This window comes from Egretta garzetta, unplaced genomic scaffold (genome assembly GCF_000687185.1).
Source record: "Egretta garzetta isolate BGI_Z169 unplaced genomic scaffold, ASM68718v1 scaffold53, whole genome shotgun sequence".
In the NCBI taxonomy this organism is placed as follows: domain Eukaryota; kingdom Metazoa; phylum Chordata; class Aves; order Pelecaniformes; family Ardeidae; genus Egretta; species Egretta garzetta.
The window spans coordinates 1969608-1990719 of NW_009259312.1; the positions used below are offsets into that span (position 1 = coordinate 1969608).

Consider the following 21112-nt stretch of genomic DNA (forward strand, 5'->3'; position numbering starts at 1 on the left):
CTCCTGAGCTCAGGTCCCCATCCCCACACTAAAAGCAGAGGGGTACAGGCGGTTCCAATTCATGTATATATTGTTGTAGTACTCGATACACACTTGGAAATCTTAAAGCAGATTGTGACTTGTCAGCTATAACTAAAAGATATCGATACACAGACACACAATGTGCTTTTGCAAAATGACAGAAAAACTGTTCTTTTCATGGTACCTCAATGCAAACGTGACTGCATTTTGCTTTTGAATAGCTACTGCTCTAAGAGACGTATTATCACCCAGTACGTGAATTTGCCACCCATATTCAGTCATTGTAAATAAAAGAAGTGCATTGGGGTTTTTTTTTTTTTTTTTTTTTTTTTTTTTTTGGAGTTTGCATGCTTAATACAGAACTAGTAGGTTTAAAATCTCACTGAACATTCTATGTGAATTAGCCAGATTCTAGAGTAATGTGGAAAGGAAAATAATGAAAAGTACAGCTTTTCATTTAAACATACGCAGCTCTTTTCATGCAGGGTTTTCTTTTAGTTTTTTTTTTTTTTTTTCCTTTTTTTAAATTACACTTTGCATTAAAGAACATAGCCAGTGTAAACACAGTCTGCAACACTTATAAAACAGTGCAAATTTTGTAGATTTCTGGGAGGAGGTTGAAATACATCTATTTAGAATGGAGGTAAAATCACTTTCTTTCTCAGTAGAAAAATACGCATATTAAACACCTATAAGTTCAGAACTTAACTTCACAAAAGAGCAAGTTATAGTCCTATACCGTGTAACAAATTAATATCTTTTCTAGATTTCCATTTTCAGTGTTAGTGTCAAATGCATAATAATGCTGGAAAAAACAACATAACCATGTATTATTTAGAGCCTGATGAAAATCTTACAGATTATAACTGGTGTAAGAGGGCACAGAATGAAGAACTGGGGAAAGAAGCAATGGAAAAATACCGACCTCTATGAATTATTGCACATTTGAGATCATTCTCATGGCCTTTGGGCCAATTCTGGATACTTTTAAGTCTTAGGTCAGTGTTTGTTTCCATTTGACTGTAGGGTACAATTTAGGAACCACTGCAAAATGTCAAGGATTTACTGAACTTGTTTGCTGATGAGACCACAGGCGGCTGAGTGCGGAGTGCTAACTTTTATTCATGCAATCAAAGAGAACAACGCTAAAAACATACTGAAATACAGGCTAGGTTGCCTGCCATAAAAAAATTTTTGGGAACTTGCTCCAGCAGATCTTATTGAGAGAAAACTCTCGTGTCTACTATGTTTTCATTAAAGCCGTGCCAGAAACTGCAAAACTGGCTTCTGCCTTCATTATTTCGAGCTTTTTCCCTGAATACTGTTGTCCCCATGGTCTGACTCTGCAACCCTGAATCAATTGAGTACGGAAATCTCCACGAAACATACTGGTCCAAAGAAAACTCAACTCTCTGCGTAGTAATGCCTGATGCTGAGTACCTGTACAACACCTCTCACCCACAAGCAGCAAGAACGCTTTCCACGAAAGATAAATGCCAGTGCCCTGTTTGACTGATGGGATCACTCACAAGACCTTACCAGCTGCTTAAAAATATTGCTTTTCCCTAGTTGCACAGAGAGCAGAAATATTCCCGCTTCAGTCATACTGAAAGGGTACCTAAATTGACAGGCAGCTCAACAGAGAGAGAACTGCCTCTGGTGATTATCACTGCAATTGAAGTCAGACTAGTAGTAAACCTGAATAATTTAGCACTTCATCTCTAGATATTGCTGTAGTAATTATTTTCTATTGCTGATGTTCTCACAAAAAGGTTAATTTCAAATTGTAACTACCGATTTTGGGAAAAAAAAAAATCCTATGTAAAATTACACATTGCCTTTACTACAAATCTTAAAAGAGCTCAAGAGATCTTAAGAAACTTCAAATTAATGAATTGCCTGGCAGATAAATTTATACTTAAACTCTTTAAAAAAAGTCATTAAAAATCTGCAAAACTTGTGAAATAATCTATAATCGACAGCAAAACAGTTTGAAACCCTCCTAAACATCTTCTGATATTCTAGTCAGTTTTATAATAAAACCACACTGCTAACCATGGACTGGAATACAACATGCCTCAGTAATAAAATGAAGGGATGCTGCTGTGAGCAGGTGATTTATACTGCAACAACTGTCGCTATGCACTTTATTGATAAAGCTTCGTCTGCATTGTTTCAGCTGGTCATCTTCTAAAATGCATTTGCGAGACAATGTTACCGGGATGGTTTCCTCCTCCTTCCTTTTGAGAATGATTCACCTCTTGTGGTCTGTGCAGGAGATAATCATTTTCATAGCATGATTAGAATTTCAAATGGTACTGAAGTCTAGATGAAAAACCCAACAACTTCTGTGTATTTCAAATACTATTACTTAAATATGTATGGATGTTGGAGATCATATACAGTGAGCTTTTATGCATCCCAGATTGTAAACCTACTGTAAAATGATGGGACGTGGTTTTTTTTCTATCTCCCCCCTCCTTTTTAAAGAAGCAATAAAACTGTACATTAAAAGACAGGAAGGACATTACTGAGTTACAAAAGAATGCCCCCTTTGTCAATAATTTGTAAATGTAAACAAAAAAAGTTCAAGTAGAAAAGCAAACAAGTGTGCCGCTGCTTCGAGTATGTTTTCTCACCCCATGGGGTTAGGGCAAAGTTCTTTAAAAACGTGTCTTCATGGTGGTCATGAAGCATCTCAAGAGAGTCCTGATCTTCACTACCAAATATCACTGGTGAAGCTAAGCTCCTTTGCTGATAAAGGTAGCAATGGGTTGTTCCTGTGGAACTCTTGGGGATCCTTCATGGTATTGTTAAGAGGTAGCTGTCCATTTAGTAGTGTCAAAGGTATGTTACAGTATGTGTGATGGTTGCTTATGGAAGCTACTGGCAATGTTGCTGCTGACACATCATATTCATATCCTCTGCAATAATGTCTCATTTGCACAGAGTCTGCTTGATGGTAATCAGTTAAATCAGCCCGCGATTCTACCAACGTGGCAGAAGTGCCTGTGACGGCAAGGGAGGGTACAGTCTGGAGGTCTCCAAAAAGGCCCTGCTCTGCAGAATCCAGGACCTGATGCCGAGACACCACCTCCTTTTTCTTCCCTGGCATTTCAAAGACTAGGCGCTTCCAAAACTTAGAATTCAGTTTGCTGCTTTTTGGTCCTTTCCACTTGACCACTGAGAGAAGTTTGATGGTCTGCTTTAAAGATTCCACTTCGTGATAATTCACTTTCCCTTTTAATTCAGTACACTCAATCAAAATAACTTTGATTTCTCCACTGACTAGCATGTTATGGAGTCTGTTTTCCATCTCAAAAATACTCCATCCTCTCCTGAGAACATAGTCTGGAGTTAACACGATAATGAGTCTTCTGCTTTGTTCAACACATCTTGTGAGATCTTCAATGTAGGCTACAAATTATAGAAAGAGAGAAAGAGTAAAGAATAAAGAAGTCTATTGTATCAAAACATCAGGCTTGCAATCAAGTATAACAAAATCCTACAGTTTACTCATCCACACCATTTAAGACAAGGGGCATTTCACAATATACTCCAACAAAAATAGGATTGTGTATCACAACGTATTTCTACTTATGGAGTACATATAGAAAACTCCTTAATAACACACTCCATCCTTTACTGGTTTTCCCTGTTCATCTCGACAGAATGACATTTACATAATATCCTCACTGTGTAGATGCATTTAGTGACTAAAAATACACAGTTCACTCACTAAAAAAATACAGGTCAAGATCAATGTAATGTTTGTGTAAATTTTAACATTAACGCTGGTTATGATTAACATCGCGCCGAGGGAAGCACACTCTGGGAAGCAGTTCTTGTGTTTCAGATGCAAGGACATGAGGGTGCTGCAGGGTGTATGAACTGTAACTTGCAAGAGCTCAAAAAGAAACCAACCCTCACCGCATGCAGAACTTGTGCTATTGCATAGAAGCATCATGGTAGCTCTTTCTTCTTTAGGTATTGACCACAAAAGCACAAGAACATTCTTTGTGGCCCAATGGTCTAATATCACAAACCTGTGCTTCTATGTACCCCAAGGTATTAACAGAAACGTCACAAGTGACAGGAAGAAATGGAAAATTTAAACATATTGGAGGTGTTTATTTGTTGAGACATCAGTGATAAAGAAAATGCTATTCTGCTTTTATTCATGCATGCCAAGTAGTTGCAAACGATCAGTGTAAGCAGAAATGCCAGCCCCATCATTAGCTCCATGATGTCAGCTTACTGAACTACAAAATATTCTTGAAGTTGGACTTGGATCCCCGAGTTTCACTTGTCCCAGGGATGGTAGCGAAGAGAAGCCAATTATACTGGTCTGACATGGAACAGGATGGGAAAGAGATCTACTTACAGACCTGATCCAAAACCCATTCAAATGAACAGACCTCAACAAATTTCAATGGATTTTGGGTCAAGACCAGAAAAATGAAATCATTTGGGAAAAAAAAAAACCTAAGGTCAAAGAAGTGTTCATTGGTTGCATAGCATTGTGATTGCGAGCTTAGAGATGGGACATAATTTTATTTTTTTTTGTTTTTAAACTACATGAACCTCCTGACCATGCTACTCAGAATGTGCCGCCTGACAACAGAGGAGAAGCATATGTTATAAATGAAGACTTGGACACAAGAGCTGCACAGAACAGATCTTTACTCAGCACAGGGCAGGGCCTCTCTTACACACACTGCCCTCTAGCAGGAACAACGATTACAAATAACATCATTAATCAACATCTGTTACTGCAAGACTCATTTTTATAGTCCCAGGCACTATACCACAGCATGCTTATTCACACCACTTCCAGTAAAGTAAATAGCTACAAAATAGGCCAACAGGAACATTCTAAAATAGCTTATTTTCATGAGACCGAAGGCGTAGTTAGCATCAAATCTGCCTTTACCAATGTTTTATTTCACCACTTAGCAGCAAGAAGAATTTCTTTCACAAACGGAAAAAAGAGGCAATTGCAAACATCCCACAGACACACAAAAATTTAAGACATACACGTACATTACAAATGTCTATGCAACAATCCTGGCTTTTAGTTAATGTTTTATGATTCTTTAATCATGCAGCATTTACAGTTTGGGGTTTTTTTTCTTAAAATATTTTATGAGGAAAACCCCCACATTGCTCTGTGTAAAATAGTTACTCATTAATGAAAAAAATTCAACATTAAAATCCATGGGAGAGGCAGCGGAGAGGGGAGAGAATCAGCAACAATGAGAAAATGATAAGCAGAACTGGTGAAACAAAACTTAAGGAAAGGTAGAAATGTTCAATACAATGGAAAGAGATTATCCCAATGTATCAACAGCTCAGACTCTTCATTTTCTTCCTTTCTTTCTGCTCCCAAAAAGAAAGAATTTAGGTGGGAAGCTTCATCATTAGAGGTTGAATCTGCAAGATACAGTAAAACAACAAACTATCATGCATCTTTACCGGGACATATTCATCCCTCCTTCAAACAACTCAGAACACTGCTATGTACAAGACAATTCTCTGCAGGACACAAATACCGTTCAGTACCACGTATCCAGGTCAGTGCTAAGCACAGCCATGCATATACGATATGCATCCTGTTAAAAAAACAAACCAACAAAACGAACAAAAAATCACTCCACTTTCATCTCGTCAAATAATCCAGCGGCAATAATTTCAATAGCAACAACCCAATAGCAATAATCCATTATACCATCTCAGTCAAAAACTCACCAGACTTTGCTTTAGTCAATCAGGGAATGAAGTGGGAAGAAGAGAGGAAAAATTCCCTATTTTCCCAGATGGATACTTCTCCCCTCTGTGCCTCTCCCATCCTTTGGCATGCCCACCTTACTTACTGGGTATTGCAACAAGTTAGAGCTCTCTACAGTCGACTACACAGACACTTTCACAAATGACCACTAGGTGCTCCTTCAAATTGCAAGTTTGCAGCTGGTTCACTGATAGACATGGCCAATGACATGGTGTTGGTGCACGGAGGACAAAATACACTATATTACAGGAAACTGGAAACCCAAATGAAAGGGAAATACATTTTCCAGCCATTTGGTCCAGAAGTACTTAGTACTCCCAATAACTTCATTTTAGGACTAAAGGTAGGTGACAACTTCCCTGGAGCACATGGTTACATTGGGTGCACTCTACAATAGGTCCAACGTGCACAACGTAAAAATTTCTGCAAGGAAAAGCATGGGGGAGACAGATTCCCATCTGTGGAAATTCAAGCTTTATTTTTTTCCAGTGGTACCAGACTGACTGCAAAACCTGCATCACCCACCCTCCTTTCACTTCAGAATTTGAGACTGCTCAAAATACCGCAGGTTGAGTTGTCCATCTTAGGTGTTCAGTCCATTAGAAGGTATTAACCCCAAGCAATCCATATTGCAATGTAGGATGGAGAAAGGGTCATTTTCACCTTCCCAGTGAGCTAAGAAGTAATTGTTAGGCAATGGCTCTGTTTCACTCGCAAGAAAAAAAATGAGCAGGGACTTTAGGAATGACATCACCAACTAGGCTCATCGGTAAGATTCCAGAACACATATTTCCATCAAATAAAGATCATGGTGCTGAAACTTCACTTTGACTGCAGAAGGTGTCAACTTCAATGACATTTCATTGTGAGGGGAAAAAAAATTGTCTTGACAAAATCAGTATGGAATTATTAGTTTTTAATTCCCAAAGACTGTATTTTATCATAAACTAGAATGTAAAAATAAAATGTCAGCATTAGAATTAACCCACTTGATTTTATTGAAAAATAACACTTTAAATTTTTACCCTTTTTTCCCGCTTAAAACATCATTTTGCAATATGGCCAAAAACCTGCTTTCAAAATGTTAGCATTTCCCATAGGTCAAAAAAATTAGGAGTAGCTCTATCAGTGACTTACTTGCATCATGTCCAATGCAATGCCCAAGCAGGTATGGACAGCAAGAACTTTTAGACCCATAAACAAACATGTTTTTTGCGTGGTTGCCCTTTAGTAATGAAGAGAGATCACCTGACAGCAAATATGTGTTCACCAAACGTTGCCAACATGTAATGATGCTGAACTGTAGTTTGAAGTGCTGAAGAAGTCCAAGACATGCATCCCATTTGCAGTTAAGTCATGCATAACTGCCCGTTGAATCCTGAATGAGCTACAGTAACCACAGGCTGGAAGGAAACCCAGACAACCTAATACGCAAGCAGACTCAAGAGCAAGGAAATTAATGGACACCACGGACACAGAGTTGCTTACACAAATAAATGACTGACTAATCAGATTCAGATGATCTGCAGAAGCAGTTGAGGGAGAGGGAAAGAACACCACAAACCATATAAAGTCCTACAGATAGTTTTGGGAAGCATGGTCTGCAGCACCACAAGAAGCAAAGAGTATCCACCATCAGCCCTATATTGGCTGATTCCTGGCACTCTGAAAATAACCAGTGTTTCTGCGTTTGGCAATGGCACTATCACTACAGAAAGTTATTTATAGAAGAATAATTCAGTCCTGGTTTCCTAACTGAATAGTTCCCAAACCCTAACTCTGATTACTTTATTATAACAAAAATGATTGCATATCTTGCTTTTCCTATTTATTAAATATCTGTTGCTTCTGTTAGCTCAGACCAGAAGAGCAATGCAAGTGGAACCGCTGACACAGAGAGCGGAGTGTTGACCCCTCTCCAGGCAGAGCCGAGTCCCACCGTAAGCCAATGGACAGCTGATGAGTTCAACATAAAGAAACACATAACGCAGATCAGCATGCCGCACTGCCCTCTCGGCATACCACTCTTTCAGCCACTGTCAGACTTTCTGTATTCGACATGGTAAAGGAAGGAAGGATTCAGGAGAAGCAAAAGATAGCGACTCTGGGCATGTCTCCTTGCAGACTGAAGAGTCTGAAGTGGGTGATTTTGGTGAAATTATTTTGGCAACAGATATTGGAATCAAACTTCTGGATATTTAGAATCAAAGATTCAGACTCATGCAAGTTAGAATGGGGCTCTGGAGGTCTCCAGGTCAATACCCTGCTCAAACCAGGACCAGCTAAGATTGCTCAGGGCCTTGTCCAGTACAGTTTTGGTGACCTCCAAGGTTGGAGGTTCCTTCTCAGTGTCTCTGGGTTCTGTTCTAGTGCTTGACCATGCTCACAGCAAGGAAAATTTTCCAAATGTTTAAATGGAATTTTCAGTGTTGCAACTCATACTTGTGGCCTCTTGTTCAACACTGTGCACTTCTGAGAAGAGGCTGCCTCCATCTTTGTGCTTTCCACTGGAAAGACAACAATAAGATTCCTCTTTGGCTTTGGCTTTGTTGGCCTTTTCTTCAAGAAACACAGTTCTTTTGGGGTCTCCTCTTGTACTGTGTGCTCCAGCTCCCTGACCACCTTGGTGGCCTTCAGTGGGCTGTAACAGGGTAGCCAGCCTTTCTGGCTTTTGTTCACATTTTACATCATACCTTATCACAGGGGGGGTCAGTCCCTATCCTTTCCGTACATCGCGAGATCTTCCGGTCACCAATCCCTACACACTATCACTACAGAAAGTTATTTATAGAAGAATAATTCAGTCCTGGTTTCCTAACTGAATAGTTCCCAAACCCTAACTCTGATTACTTTATTATAACAAAAATGATTGCATATCTTGCTTTTCCTATTTATTAAATATCTGTTGCTTCTGTTAGCTCAGACCAGAAGAGCAATGCAAGTGGAACCGCTGACACAGAGAGCGGAGTGTTGACCCCTCTCCAGGCAGAGCCGAGTCCCACCGTAAGCCAATGGACAGCTGATGAGTTCAACATAAAGAAACACATAACGCAGATCAGCATGCCGCACTGCCCTCTCGGCATACCACTCTTTCAGCCACTGTCAGACTTTCTGTATTCGACATGGTAAAGGAAGGAAGGATTCAGGAGAAGCAAAAGATAGCGACTCTGGGCATGTCTCCTTGCAGACTGAAGAGTCTGAAGTGGGTGATTTTGGTGAAATTATTTTGGCAACAGATATTGGAATCAAACTTCTGGATATTTAGAATCAAAGATTCAGACTCATGCAAGTTAGAATGGGGCTCTGGAGGTCTCCAGGTCAATACCCTGCTCAAACCAGGACCAGCTAAGATTGCTCAGGGCCTTGTCCAGTACAGTTTTGGTGACCTCCAAGGTTGGAGGTTCCTTCTCAGTGTCTCTGGGTTCTGTTCTAGTGCTTGACCATGCTCACAGCAAGGAAAATTTTCCAAATGTTTAAATGGAATTTTCAGTGTTGCAACTCATACTTGTGGCCTCTTGTTCAACACTGTGCACTTCTGAGAAGAGGCTGCCTCCATCTTTGTGCTTTCCACTGGAAAGACAACAATAAGATTCCTCTTTGGCTTTGGCTTTGTTGGCCTTTTCTTCAAGAAACACAGTTCTTTTGGGGTCTCCTCTTGTACTGTGTGCTCCAGCTCCCTGACCACCTTGGTGGCCTTCAGTGGGCTGTAACAGGGTAGCCAGCCTTTCTGGCTTTTGTTCACATTTCTTTGACTTTCCACTTTCATTCTTCTGTATCCCCGCTACCCCCACACATGCCTGGCATTAAGTGTAAGATTCATACAGAGTAGACAAGCAGCGACTTCTGAAAGGAGTTTGTGAAGCTGGGTCCTCTATTGCCATTCCGCATAAATGGTGTCCCATACCTAATTAAGGCTCCTTGGGAACCCCAGGCACACAGTCCAACCGGGTTTTCTTCATCCAGGAACCCAGGAAGCTACAATTCACCAGGTAAAACCCACACAGATGGGCAGACAAAACTACAAAGTGCCAGAACTGCAATATTGACTTTTGGGTGCTTTTTATCACATGCCTCGGGTGCCCTCCTGTTGTGCTGCTAACCTCTCATTTTTCAGGTAAAAGCGAAGATATTTGTTCCATCACCGCTGTTCTTTTCAGTGCCTGATCTCTACACCCTGGGCTGAGCTGGAGCGAATTGCTGGTGTTTTTTCAGTCCTGTCAGGATCAAATCACATATGCTTAGAGAGCAACTAGATGATGCTCTAATAGATCTGTACTGCTGGTATTAAACATCCAACTTGACAGTTTTGACCTCTTCATTTTCAGGGTTTAAAATCATTTGCAGAAACCATGTGAGAAAAATATCTTCCTCTGATGTAGTCCCAATTTTAGGAAAGTCAAGTGCAAATAGATCTTTCTCTCTCTGTAGACACGCCATCCTTAGCAAAATAGAAAATGGATCAGGTAAAAACATAAGTATTCCTACTTCCCCACCCCCAACCATTCAGTCTCCTCAGGTCTCCTAACACTGAATTAGAAGCTCACAGGGCTTGAGAGTCTGCATGCTGTGGGAAAGGGTTTGTTAAAAAAGCCCTGAAAACTAAGAGGGTGGAAAAAATGATAACTGCTAAGAAACTTTGACAACTGTGACTGTATCTTAGGGCTCCCAGTCTCCTTGTGCAGGCTAACATGTTCAATTATGCCTTAGTTACCACGGCAGAAAGCTGTATGTGCTGTCAGCTTTGACAGAATGAAGAACACTCGCTCTGTTAGGACCAAAGAATATTCTCTAAGAAGGAACAGCTGCTATAGTACTTCCTATAACATGAGACTCAAATCCTTGGTTACCAAGTTGGTCTTGCTGCTCACACAGCAGACTGCATGTCATGTCTCCCTGCCGTGTCGCCCCTCTCACCTTCCAGCCTGCATGGCCACGTGGGCTTCTGCGTGAGCAGAGCAGAGAAGCAGTGGCTGCTGGGGCCCTGTTTCCACCTCGCCAGTTCAGGGAGCCAGGTCCATCTGTGCTGCTCTCAGGCAGCACCCAGAGTCACTGCAAAGGTCCTTGCTGGCCGCCACGAGGTGGGCATCACCAAGGCCCTCAACATCCTTCACAGTGGTTCTCCCACAAGGACAAAACACTCCACTGGGATAACATGTGTACCCTGTCAGGGCACAGAAACCAACACCTACTGCAAAACAAGACAGCCCCATCCGACCTGAACTCTGGATACCAGGGATCTGCTTCCCAACAGTGAAGAGGTGGCCTCAGTCCCCACAGCCATCACCTCTGTCCTCCTAGGGACAGCAGTACTCACTCCATGGGCATCCCTGAAAGAGACGGTCCTCAGCGCAGAGCCAAAACGCAGAACTCAGATATGCAGTGCGAAGGAGCTCGCTGCTGGGTGCGTGCATCCCAGCTAAGGCACATCTGGCTGTAATCTCTCCCTCAGCTGCACAGGGACATGCAGAGCCTATCATAGCTTTTCTCCAGAGGTTAGAGATGAACCAGCTGGACAAAAACACAATCAAACTTGTCCCTGAACTTTTCTGAAGTCAGCTTTTTAGTTTGTTCAGAGAAGTGTGCAAGAAAGTTAATGAAATACTATTTAACAAATCTATTCTTTTGCTTGCTGCAATCCAAGCAGCAGCTGTATGTATTGCTTCACGCCAGGAAGCAAGCGCAATAATGCACACCCTCCTGTGGCAGCACCTTAAAATTGCAGAGATTATATGAAACAACCAGCCTTACAAAACACACCTTATTTGCTGTACTAGCGGAATGGCACATATTTAAGTACACAAGATACAGAAGGAAACACATCGGAATGGAGAGTGGGAAAGCATTACATTACACTGAAAGTCATTTACACCAAAAGACAAGGAAATGCAGTACATGTGAGAAGAGAGATTTCCTAAAATAAAAAAGATAACTGTGATCAACCCCCCATTTTTCTATCGAAATCTACCCTGAAGAGCTATATATTTTGTTATACCTGCCACTTTTTGAGACAGTCACTCTAAAATATGTTACCTTTACCTCTGAAGTTTCTAGCGGGTCCATGCCACACCACACTGCCTGCTCTCTTCGCTAAGCACTGCAAGTCCTCGTAAGGCTGGGGAGCATTAGGCAGAACACAGCCACGTTCCACTTCTCCAGCGCACACGGAGGAGCTTACAAATAGAGGAGTCTGAGTCTTCCTTCCTTCCCCATCGCCTCTCCCTCCCTCTTGCCCCCTCAAAATAAAGTGCCTTCCCTCACATCTTTTTCAAAGCTAAAGCATGCAAATCACACTCGTTTCAGTTCTACATTTTATTCTGCATTGTTATTATGTCTGATTAAGCGTTCTTGAAGCTCCATGTGTTAGAATCAGGCCCTTTCATAATACTGAAGAAGTGAGTTTGAGAGGAAAAAAGAAGTATTAAATCTGTGAATGTTCATAAATGAGAACTGACATTTTCAGGTACCCTACATTTTCAGAAGAGGTTTAATGAATACCCAAAGCAATGACAAGTATTTGCTGAGTGTCTGACTGACAAAAATAGACAAAAATAAAATACCATACTGGCTGATAGAGCAATTGGAAAGAAGAACCTAATTTCAGATTAATCTGTGCTTCAGTATAGTTATTGAAGAGCTACCTTTAAACTCTTTAATTCACTTGTAAAATTGCTATGTATAACTCGGCTATATTGTCAGATATGAAACAACTATTCACAACAGTTCTGTGATTTTTAACACAAAAATATGTATTTTCTCTTAATAATATCTAAAAATTCAGTACTACTTCCTGCTGTCAGAAAGAAGGCTATGAGCCAAGTCCCCTTTCTGGAATACGTCACTAAAGGAGTAAAACTCACACCTGGCAGGGTCAGGACAAAAGGAACAGGGGAAGCTCTGCAAATGCACGTGGTACTTTCAAGCCTTTACACGGGATTTTGCATGATCTCTGACTAAGACTCTGATTCCTCTTTCCCAATGTTACAGGATTCAGAGCTCTCTCTCCAGCTCCCTCAAATGTCAGAGAAGAAGTAGGATCCAACTTCTGGGGCAGGCACTGGGGTTTGGCAGCAGCAAGGCAGTGGTTTCAAGTCTTTTGGCAGGCAGGTTGCTAATGCAGCCACGTTCTAGCTGTTTCATGTTTGGGGACATCTGCTCCACCACAGCCATTGCTTTGTTTTCTTGTTCATATTTTGTATACAGTAGCATATACAGAGATAAGTTCATATACTTTTCTAATATTTTTCATGGAAGTGATTTACAGACAGAATTCATAAAAAAAGCTTATTGTTCACAAGGGTAGCATTTCAAATAAATGTGATATTAAGGCAAACATACTGTGCGTTCAAAATTCATCAACATGGTGTGTATGATTCATGGTCTTTTCTGACTTGTCCAAAAATTAATCTGGAAGAAGAGATGCCATAACTACATCTAGGAAGGCATTAACTGTTGGTACAGTCATCCAAAGGTGCTGCTGAATCTTCAGATATGGCAGCAAAACCGATTTGAAATGAACAACTGTATTTCACCGTCAGCATGGAAAACAGCATTGGATCAGTGGGATATACACAGTCCTCTGAGAATTAGCATTACTTACACAACACCAATTGCTTATACAATATCAACACTGCTCAGAAATGCAACATTTGGTCAAAACTCTAATGAAAAAATTGCACCTTTACCATTAACTGTGAAACTACTGCAGCTATTTATAAGACTTTGAAGTTGGAAAAAAGCCCAAAAGACAATGGGAAAGATGACTTTTACTTGCAAAGCTGCTGTAGAAAAACACATAATTACTGGAAAAAAATAATTATCCCATTTTCAATGATAAAACAGAGACTACAAAGTCTTTTTTGGAGGTTTCCTGCTTAGCTACCTGTGTCTGAAGTAGAGGTTTTGGACTACAGCATTGCTTCCAGCACTGCAGCCTTCCCTGTGGGAAGGGCCAGCTCCCGCCCCCACTGAAATCAGTGGCAGTTCCCACTGATTTCAGTGGTGCAGGAACAAGCTCTAACCTAGAGCTCAAATTTGCAGCACCGAGGAAACTTTTCCAATCCTCACAACTACTTCACAAAGAGAGGTTTCCCACATCTAGCACTTATCGCACAGTCCAGGCCTTCATGACACATCAGAGAGAATTAAAACTGAAAGGTCAGAAATACTTACTTCCACTAGGGATCAGGTCCCTATCTGGGATGAAGAGCTTATATCCATAGTGCTTTTCTAGAACATCGGGCAGAATTTCAAGTGCAAACTGCTCCTCTTCATTATTATCACAATCTAACGCATCAGGATCCACTTTGGTATATGAAAGATATGCATCATATTCCTTGTTGTCTGCAAGAAAACAAATTCACGTTCAGCCTGCTGTTCGCAAGAGCACTATGAAGAACACAGGAAAGTACTAGGAAATAGTATTATGCCTTGAAACGATCAAGCAATTCCCAACAAAACTGGGACTTTTCTCAGGAACATATAACCTGGCTTCCACAGATAAATATTTCAGATCCAGGCAAAGGACATCCTTTCAATTTTCTTCTGCTTGTTGAGCTAGTTCATAACTCTGTTTTAGGTGGTCAGTGTACACGTTTCAGATTTGAAAAGATTGTGGGAAAAATTTTGATACAAATACTAAAGCTGGAACTTTTTATTTTAATCCTTTACATATTGCTAATGTAAATCTTTCAACTCCTGTGCCTCAAGGGTGTTATGTTTATGAGAAAGGAAAAGCTTGGAAAAGTTTTTGAGCCTGGAAAAAGTTTTGAGCAAGGAAAATTTCCTTGCACAAGTAATTGTGAGAAAACACATGACTTAACTCAAATGAATGCTGACTATGCAGAAAACAGTGACAAATACAAACAGTCCAAAGCATTTTTTCAGAAAATGTTGTAGTTTTTAAAACCAGTATCATAATTTTAGGGGTCACTTGATCCAGGATATTTTAAATACTTGGGGCTCGCAGTACAAGAGAGAGAAGTAATCCCAAGAGCAAATGGCGCGCAGAGGGAGACTTGCCCCTCCATCTGCCTGCAGCTCAGGGGTGGAGGCAAAGCCTCATCTGTGCTGTGGGCGTATGGGATGTCCTGATCCTGCAGTGCTAATGCTTGGTGGAGCAGAAGAAGCATGGAGGATGTGTTAAAAGGACTGGCAGAGTTGCTGTGTGTGGAATAGATATGTAAAACTATGTATAAAGTAGTGGTGTGTGATGCAAAATGCTAAATATGAGTGTATCTTTCCCAAGCTAAATGATGCGCCAGGGCAGGTTTAGATTGGACATTAGGAAAAATTTCTTCCCCGAAAGGGCTGTCAAGCACTGGACGGGGCTGCCTAGGGAAGGGGTCGTGTCCCCACCCCTGGAGGTATTTGAAAGCCAGGCAGACGAGGTGCTTAGGGACATGGTTTAGTGGTGGGACGGCAGGGTTAGGTTAACGGTTGGACTCAATGATCTTAAGGGTCTTTTGCAACCTAAATGATTCTATAATTCTATGAAAAGGTGGAGGCAGGCAGTGGGTGCCAGAGGGGACCCGGGCAGCACCGCATGAGGACAGCGATTTGGCCAGAAAGGGCCTCACACCTCCTCCTCCTCCTGCACAGCACTGGGGCTTGCCTCCAGCTCTCTGCATCTGAAACACGGAGCTAAGAGCTGGCGACTGTGCCAGGAACAGAAGTGGCATCACTGTCGCGCTTGGGCTCCATGCTGGGATCAGACTGTCTTAGTGACATTTCTCTTTGCTATTCCTCTGCAGTAATGGAAAATAGTATATTGAAAAAGTCAACCTTCAGCAATTCATTCTCCAGGGAAGAGCACAGCTGCCATTATTTACAGAAAATGAAAAATCAAATAGTTAATGTTGTGAGGACAAAATTGCATGAATGGAGGATTTTTGAGCACCAATTATCTGTAAAGAATAGCGCGCATGAAAGATAATTAAGGCAGTTAAAAATCATCAATATATTCTGATAAAAAGAAAAAAAAAAAAGGTAATCATAATACAATACATTCCTTGATGACCTTGAAATGATGGTTACTTTCTTATAATTCTTGACACAACGCCAGAGCCATGAGGGTCAGAGCTACAGACAAAGCATGTGAATAATTATACGTTTATAAAAGGCAATTTGCCTAGTGTCACTGTAGCTGTATGGGAGGATGTCCACCTGGCTTGCTGATATTGCTCTGAAATCACCAGCATACAAAAATAGTAGTTACTGATGGAAAGATGACAGAAGAACAAAGAGCAAAGAAATAAAGGCCAGTCAGCTTTGGAGACCTGTCCAAAACCTTCTACCCTGTCCGTAATGAAGCCTGCCAAAACCTTTTAAGAGAAGCCAGCCACCAAGTGATCTGGGAGGCAAACATCACTGCAAACATTTGAGAACTCTGCAAAGGCAGCAAAGCAAAGCCCAGAGTGCTGACACGCCTGGTTAGGAAGCACCACGGACTGTGTGCCAGCAGTCCCTGAGCTGCTGGCCCCTTCCAGCTGCGCGGGCACAGCTGCCCCCTCCAGCCACCTCTATTCGCAATCCCAGCAAGCGAGATGTAGACAGAACCAGTTCCCCCAGGCTCCTGTGAGGCTGTATCTTTGTGTTACATGTCTATGGCCTCGACTCCCTCTTCACAAGCTTCATGTACACAGGAGATAGCAGAAGGACCTATGCATGCTTGCCCACCGCTTGCTCTGTGTGCTTCGCATACAGCACTGTCTGCAGCCATTTTCTAAATGGCTTCCCTTAATCCCCAGTATAATTTTCTCTAAAAACAATGCACAGGAATTAAAAAAATATGCAGGAATAAAAAAAAAAATGCACAGGAAGTGAATGCATCCAACATTGCTTACATGGGATATTTTTAGAAATGGGAATAAAGCAAATCTGTTGAGCTCCAAATCTTCTATTTTAAAGAAATACATGCATAAATGGAAAATGACCATGCAGTTGCATCTATACAGCTGACTGCTCATGGGAGCTCTGTATGTTCCCACTATAGCCTACACAAGTAGAAGGAAACATCCCCATATAAGCTTCGACTTCAGTAATGTTCTGCCCCCATCTTTCACTCTGCAGGATCTGAATAAGACACAAAGCTGCAACGGTTCCAAAATCATGCACTGGAAAAATAAAAGGTTGTTTTCAGAATTATATGCACACAAAATCCCCTATGTACTCATGGGGCTTCCTCTAAACAAGTAGAAAATAATATTGTTTCATAAATTAAAATGTGATTGAACCAAGGAGGTGACATGAATAAAAATGCAGCAGCTTCACACAGAAAACATGAGATAAATGAATCAAGGCAACCTGGAGGAAATTATCACTTTGGATCACTTTGTATTGGTGCGAACCAGGGATGTTATGTTGGTATACTCCCAGGGTGTTAGAGGTAAATTACTTCCAAACCCACATAATCTCACCCTTCACTTTCTCCTAGGGATCAGTACAAATATTGTGCCATATTGTATAGTATGAAAAAAGCATCATTTTAGTTTTCCCACTCACACATGAAGACCGAGACAGAGGAATTTTCCTGACCTCTATTCCTGCTATTTACCATTCCACATTCTAAATTTCCCTGGATGTCATTCCACCCATTCTCCAAAACTCCTATGGATTTCATTGTAGCAAAACATTCTCACACTGTATCTACCCCGTGTTAATCAGAAACACTTACTATTTTGATAACAGCAATGCTAACTGCAGAAAGTAACAGGTCTGTGCGACTGCGCATTGTTTTGGCACAATGGGGAAATGGGTTCCCTGCTCATTTTTCAAATACATCATTGTTCCACATGTACCATTCCACACTGCCTACGTGACTCATAAGTGCTGCAGTGGGCTATGAAAAGTACCTGTACTTGAATACTGAACTTCAGATCTTTAGCAGATTATTAGTTACATGCATATTAATAACATATTAATAGAAGTGTTAAGAATATAATAATAGGATTTGAAGCACTTGGATTTAGTTTACTAGGGCTCACTCCAGCTTCATAGGAGCAATTTCCACTAAGTTGTTTACAGTCTCCCAATCAACTGGGGTAGCCAGTTAGCCTCAATAACAATTGCCCCTCACTAGCGCTGGAGTTAGTTGGAAGCCTGAAGACAATTCAATGGAAATGTTTAATGAAAAATACCCAGTGAAAGGGCTGCCCACATACAGTATGGATCTCACGAGAGGTGATCTTGGGCATGCGTGGCACTGGGACATGTGAACGTGAAGAGGTCTCCTGAGGAATGAGGTCACAAATGACATTCAATCCTCCATAACACTCATGAACGATTCTTCTGACTCCCATTTGCTTATGGCATGGTCCAGTGACATTGCAGTGAAAAGACTCACTGGTTTCTTACGGCTTGGCACTGTTGGGTGCTTAGCAGTTTGAACTTGAACTGGCAGCAGGTACATTTTGGGATTAATTTCAATCTAGAAATTTCATCACTTTGGGTCTCTGAAATGTTTCCATTGCATATATTGAGTTTCCTGAGCAACTGCTTACCATCAGCTGCTTCGTCTCCTCCAAAGTTCTGTCTGTAGAACAGCATTAACTCTATGTTGTAGCACTTATAGATGGTCACGAGCAAAATAAGCAGAAGAAGGATGGCTCCCAGTCCTCCAGCAAGCTCTATTTTGTAGATCAAATCTAAAATTAGCAAGGAAAGACAAAAAGGTTATGATCTTTCCGAGCTTTATTTGCTCTAATCCTCTGTACAATTCCACATAAAATTGTTCAGCTTCCAATTATAAACACTGTAACATTAAAGATGCCTAATTTTTTTTTTCATTACCTATTACTTAACTTTACCCATTTACTCCATCTACTGCCCATCTGAAATCGCTATCCAGAATGCATTTAAGGCTATAAACATAATTCTTGTACAAGGGAATTATGTAGTGATTTTACATGGAGGATTAATCAACTTCTAATGAGCTTGTGGAGTTTGAAACTTCTGTATTGGCAGAGTGCATCAAACGCTGTATGCAGCACATGCAGATAGATATACCAGACATATTGTACCCCATTTGGGAGGCTGTAGTCCCCCAGATAACATTAAGCTTTGGTTTTGTATTTGTGAAGCCAGTGGATGAGCTGATGTGACCTGCCAAGCCAGGACTTCAGCTGAGTCACTGGAGAATGAACTGAGCATACAGAATGCACAAGACAACGTGAGAAGCCAGGAGCACACATCAGGCTGATAAGAGCCACTTTGTTTGAGTTGTGATGGCTACTAACGGAGTTCTCACATGTTTGTTTACTACACATTATACTTTAATGGGAACTAGTGATAGTTAAAATTTCCTACTGGGATGCTTATGTTAGGATGTATCACAAGCAGTCTGCCTCAAAGAACTTCACAAATTCATCCAAATGCAATTATCCATCTTTTACAGCTGAGGAAGCAGAGGCATAGAAGAGTGAAGCAACATGTTCCAGGTCATTCAGCAAACCACTGCCAGAACAGGATAAAAAACCTTGAATACCTGTCCTGTGCTCTATCTGATGTAAGACGCTAACTTTACCAGTATTGCTCTTTAGCCTGAAATGTCCTCTGAATGCAATATTGCTCATAACACCACTTGGCATATTACTTAGCCATAAAAGACAAAAGATGACAATTTGACAACAGCTACCTCTAACAGCCTATATTAGTTTGGATAAGACGTCATGAAGATATTTGCTGCTGTGATAAATACAACGTGAAGATGTAAAAACTGTAATACAGGCAAAACAAAGTTTTTGTGATCTTTACACTTCTAAAACTTAGGTCAGAAAAAAATTACTGGTATGTAATTTTTGTCATTTTCAAGATAAAAAGCAAATTACTTGTGTATCTTTTGGGGTTATTCTTGCCTTGCCATGCCTTGTATTTCAATAATTAACATCAGATGTCAAGCTATTCCCAGTTTACAGTATCTCTGAAGTCTGTCTGGTAAGAAGTCATGGACTAATACATGGAAAAAGTCCATTATAATAGCTATTTAATCTCTCTGAGAACATAGGGAATTCATGGGACACTGCATGATAAAGTTAGCATATGCTCTGGGGATAAAGGGGGTCAAATGGTGAACAGAGTTGGTTAAAATCACTTTTCAGGGAAAAAACATTTTTCTTCTTTGTGTTGTACTGAAACTTTTTTGCTAGGAAAGTGAGATGATGGCAAAGCTGCCAGCTTGGAAGGAGAGATAATGCTGAGCCTTGATCACCTGCAGCCCACAAAGGAGCACAGACTTGTGTTCACTTGCTGGGGGAGTGGCAGGGTATCGAGCAAAAACACGGACTCCAGCTCAAAAGACAGAATTGATCTGCTTGTGCATGTTCTGTGTTTGTCCTACTGCCCCATAAACTCAGAGTCCAGATGTAAGGAGGCAGAAAGCCAAGGCTTTTGGCCTCCCTATTTCCATTCCAAGGTGGAGGCAATGGAGAAAACCCCAGAATGTTCAGTTTTCTCGCTTATTCCAGCTCTTAGTCTCTGCCTCTGATTAATGGCTTACTCCTCAACTGGTCCCCACTGAGGTCAACAGGGAAGGTAGCACACCCAACATTAAGAAAGGAGTTGAATCTGGGCTTTGTGCTAAAACAGTGACTGAAAATTAGTAAATAATAATATTCTGATAGTTACTAATGTAAAATAATATAGAAGGACTTAGCCAATATGCATCAGAGGATTATGGTCTTTAAAATACTAAAAGTCTCATAAACACCCAATATATGAGACACATATATTTAATTTAATACTATGTCAGCAACAAAAAAAACCCCAAATTAGTTTCCTGCATGCCTTGAATAAAGGCAGCCTCCTTGAAATAAATGGTGAGCAAACATCATTATAATATTTACTTTTATCTAAATTCACTGCTTCTTTCCACTAAAAGCACAGCTTGATTTTATTCTGCAGTTCCTGACAAGTTATTCATGTGCCAGAAGAGTTATGTTATAGACTATGTAGATTTCAGTCACTAAAATACTGGGCTGTTTTCATATTCATTTGAAGGGAATCCTGTGCTATATCCACAACTGAGGGATGAGGGGGTGTATATTGTGTTTCCATGTAATTTAAGCATGAAACATGCTAGGACAGCATGGAGAAAAAAAGAAAAGCAAACCCAGGATTGTCCAGAACTGGTTTTTTTAACTACTTGAAAGCAAATAACAACGTGGTCTTGCATTAAGTCAGTAAAGAAGAATGCGATAGCAGACGGGCATTCAGGTCTCAGGAGCGTGCCTCATTCTGTCTTTGCATTGGTAGCTTTGGGTGTTTGAGACTGGATTTGGTTCTTTTTCAGTTAAAAAAAAAATAAAAAAA

At 40.8% G+C, this 21112-nt stretch overlaps 1 protein-coding gene across 1 annotated transcript in view; it reads right to left on the reverse strand.

The window, feature by feature from the left end:
* Window positions 1-2740: 2740 nt before the first annotated feature.
* IL1RAPL2 (interleukin 1 receptor accessory protein like 2) overlaps window positions 2741-21112 on the reverse strand; it is a 382362-nt gene continuing 363990 nt past the window's right edge. The window contains exons 8-10 of the mRNA XM_009636393.1: window positions 18307-18450; window positions 13979-14149; window positions 2741-3438 (exon numbers count right to left, since the gene is read on the reverse strand). Of these exons, the coding sequence (XP_009634688.1) occupies window positions 2741-3438; window positions 13979-14149; window positions 18307-18450 (1013 nt within the window). The remainder of the gene's footprint in view (window positions 3439-13978; window positions 14150-18306; window positions 18451-21112) is intronic.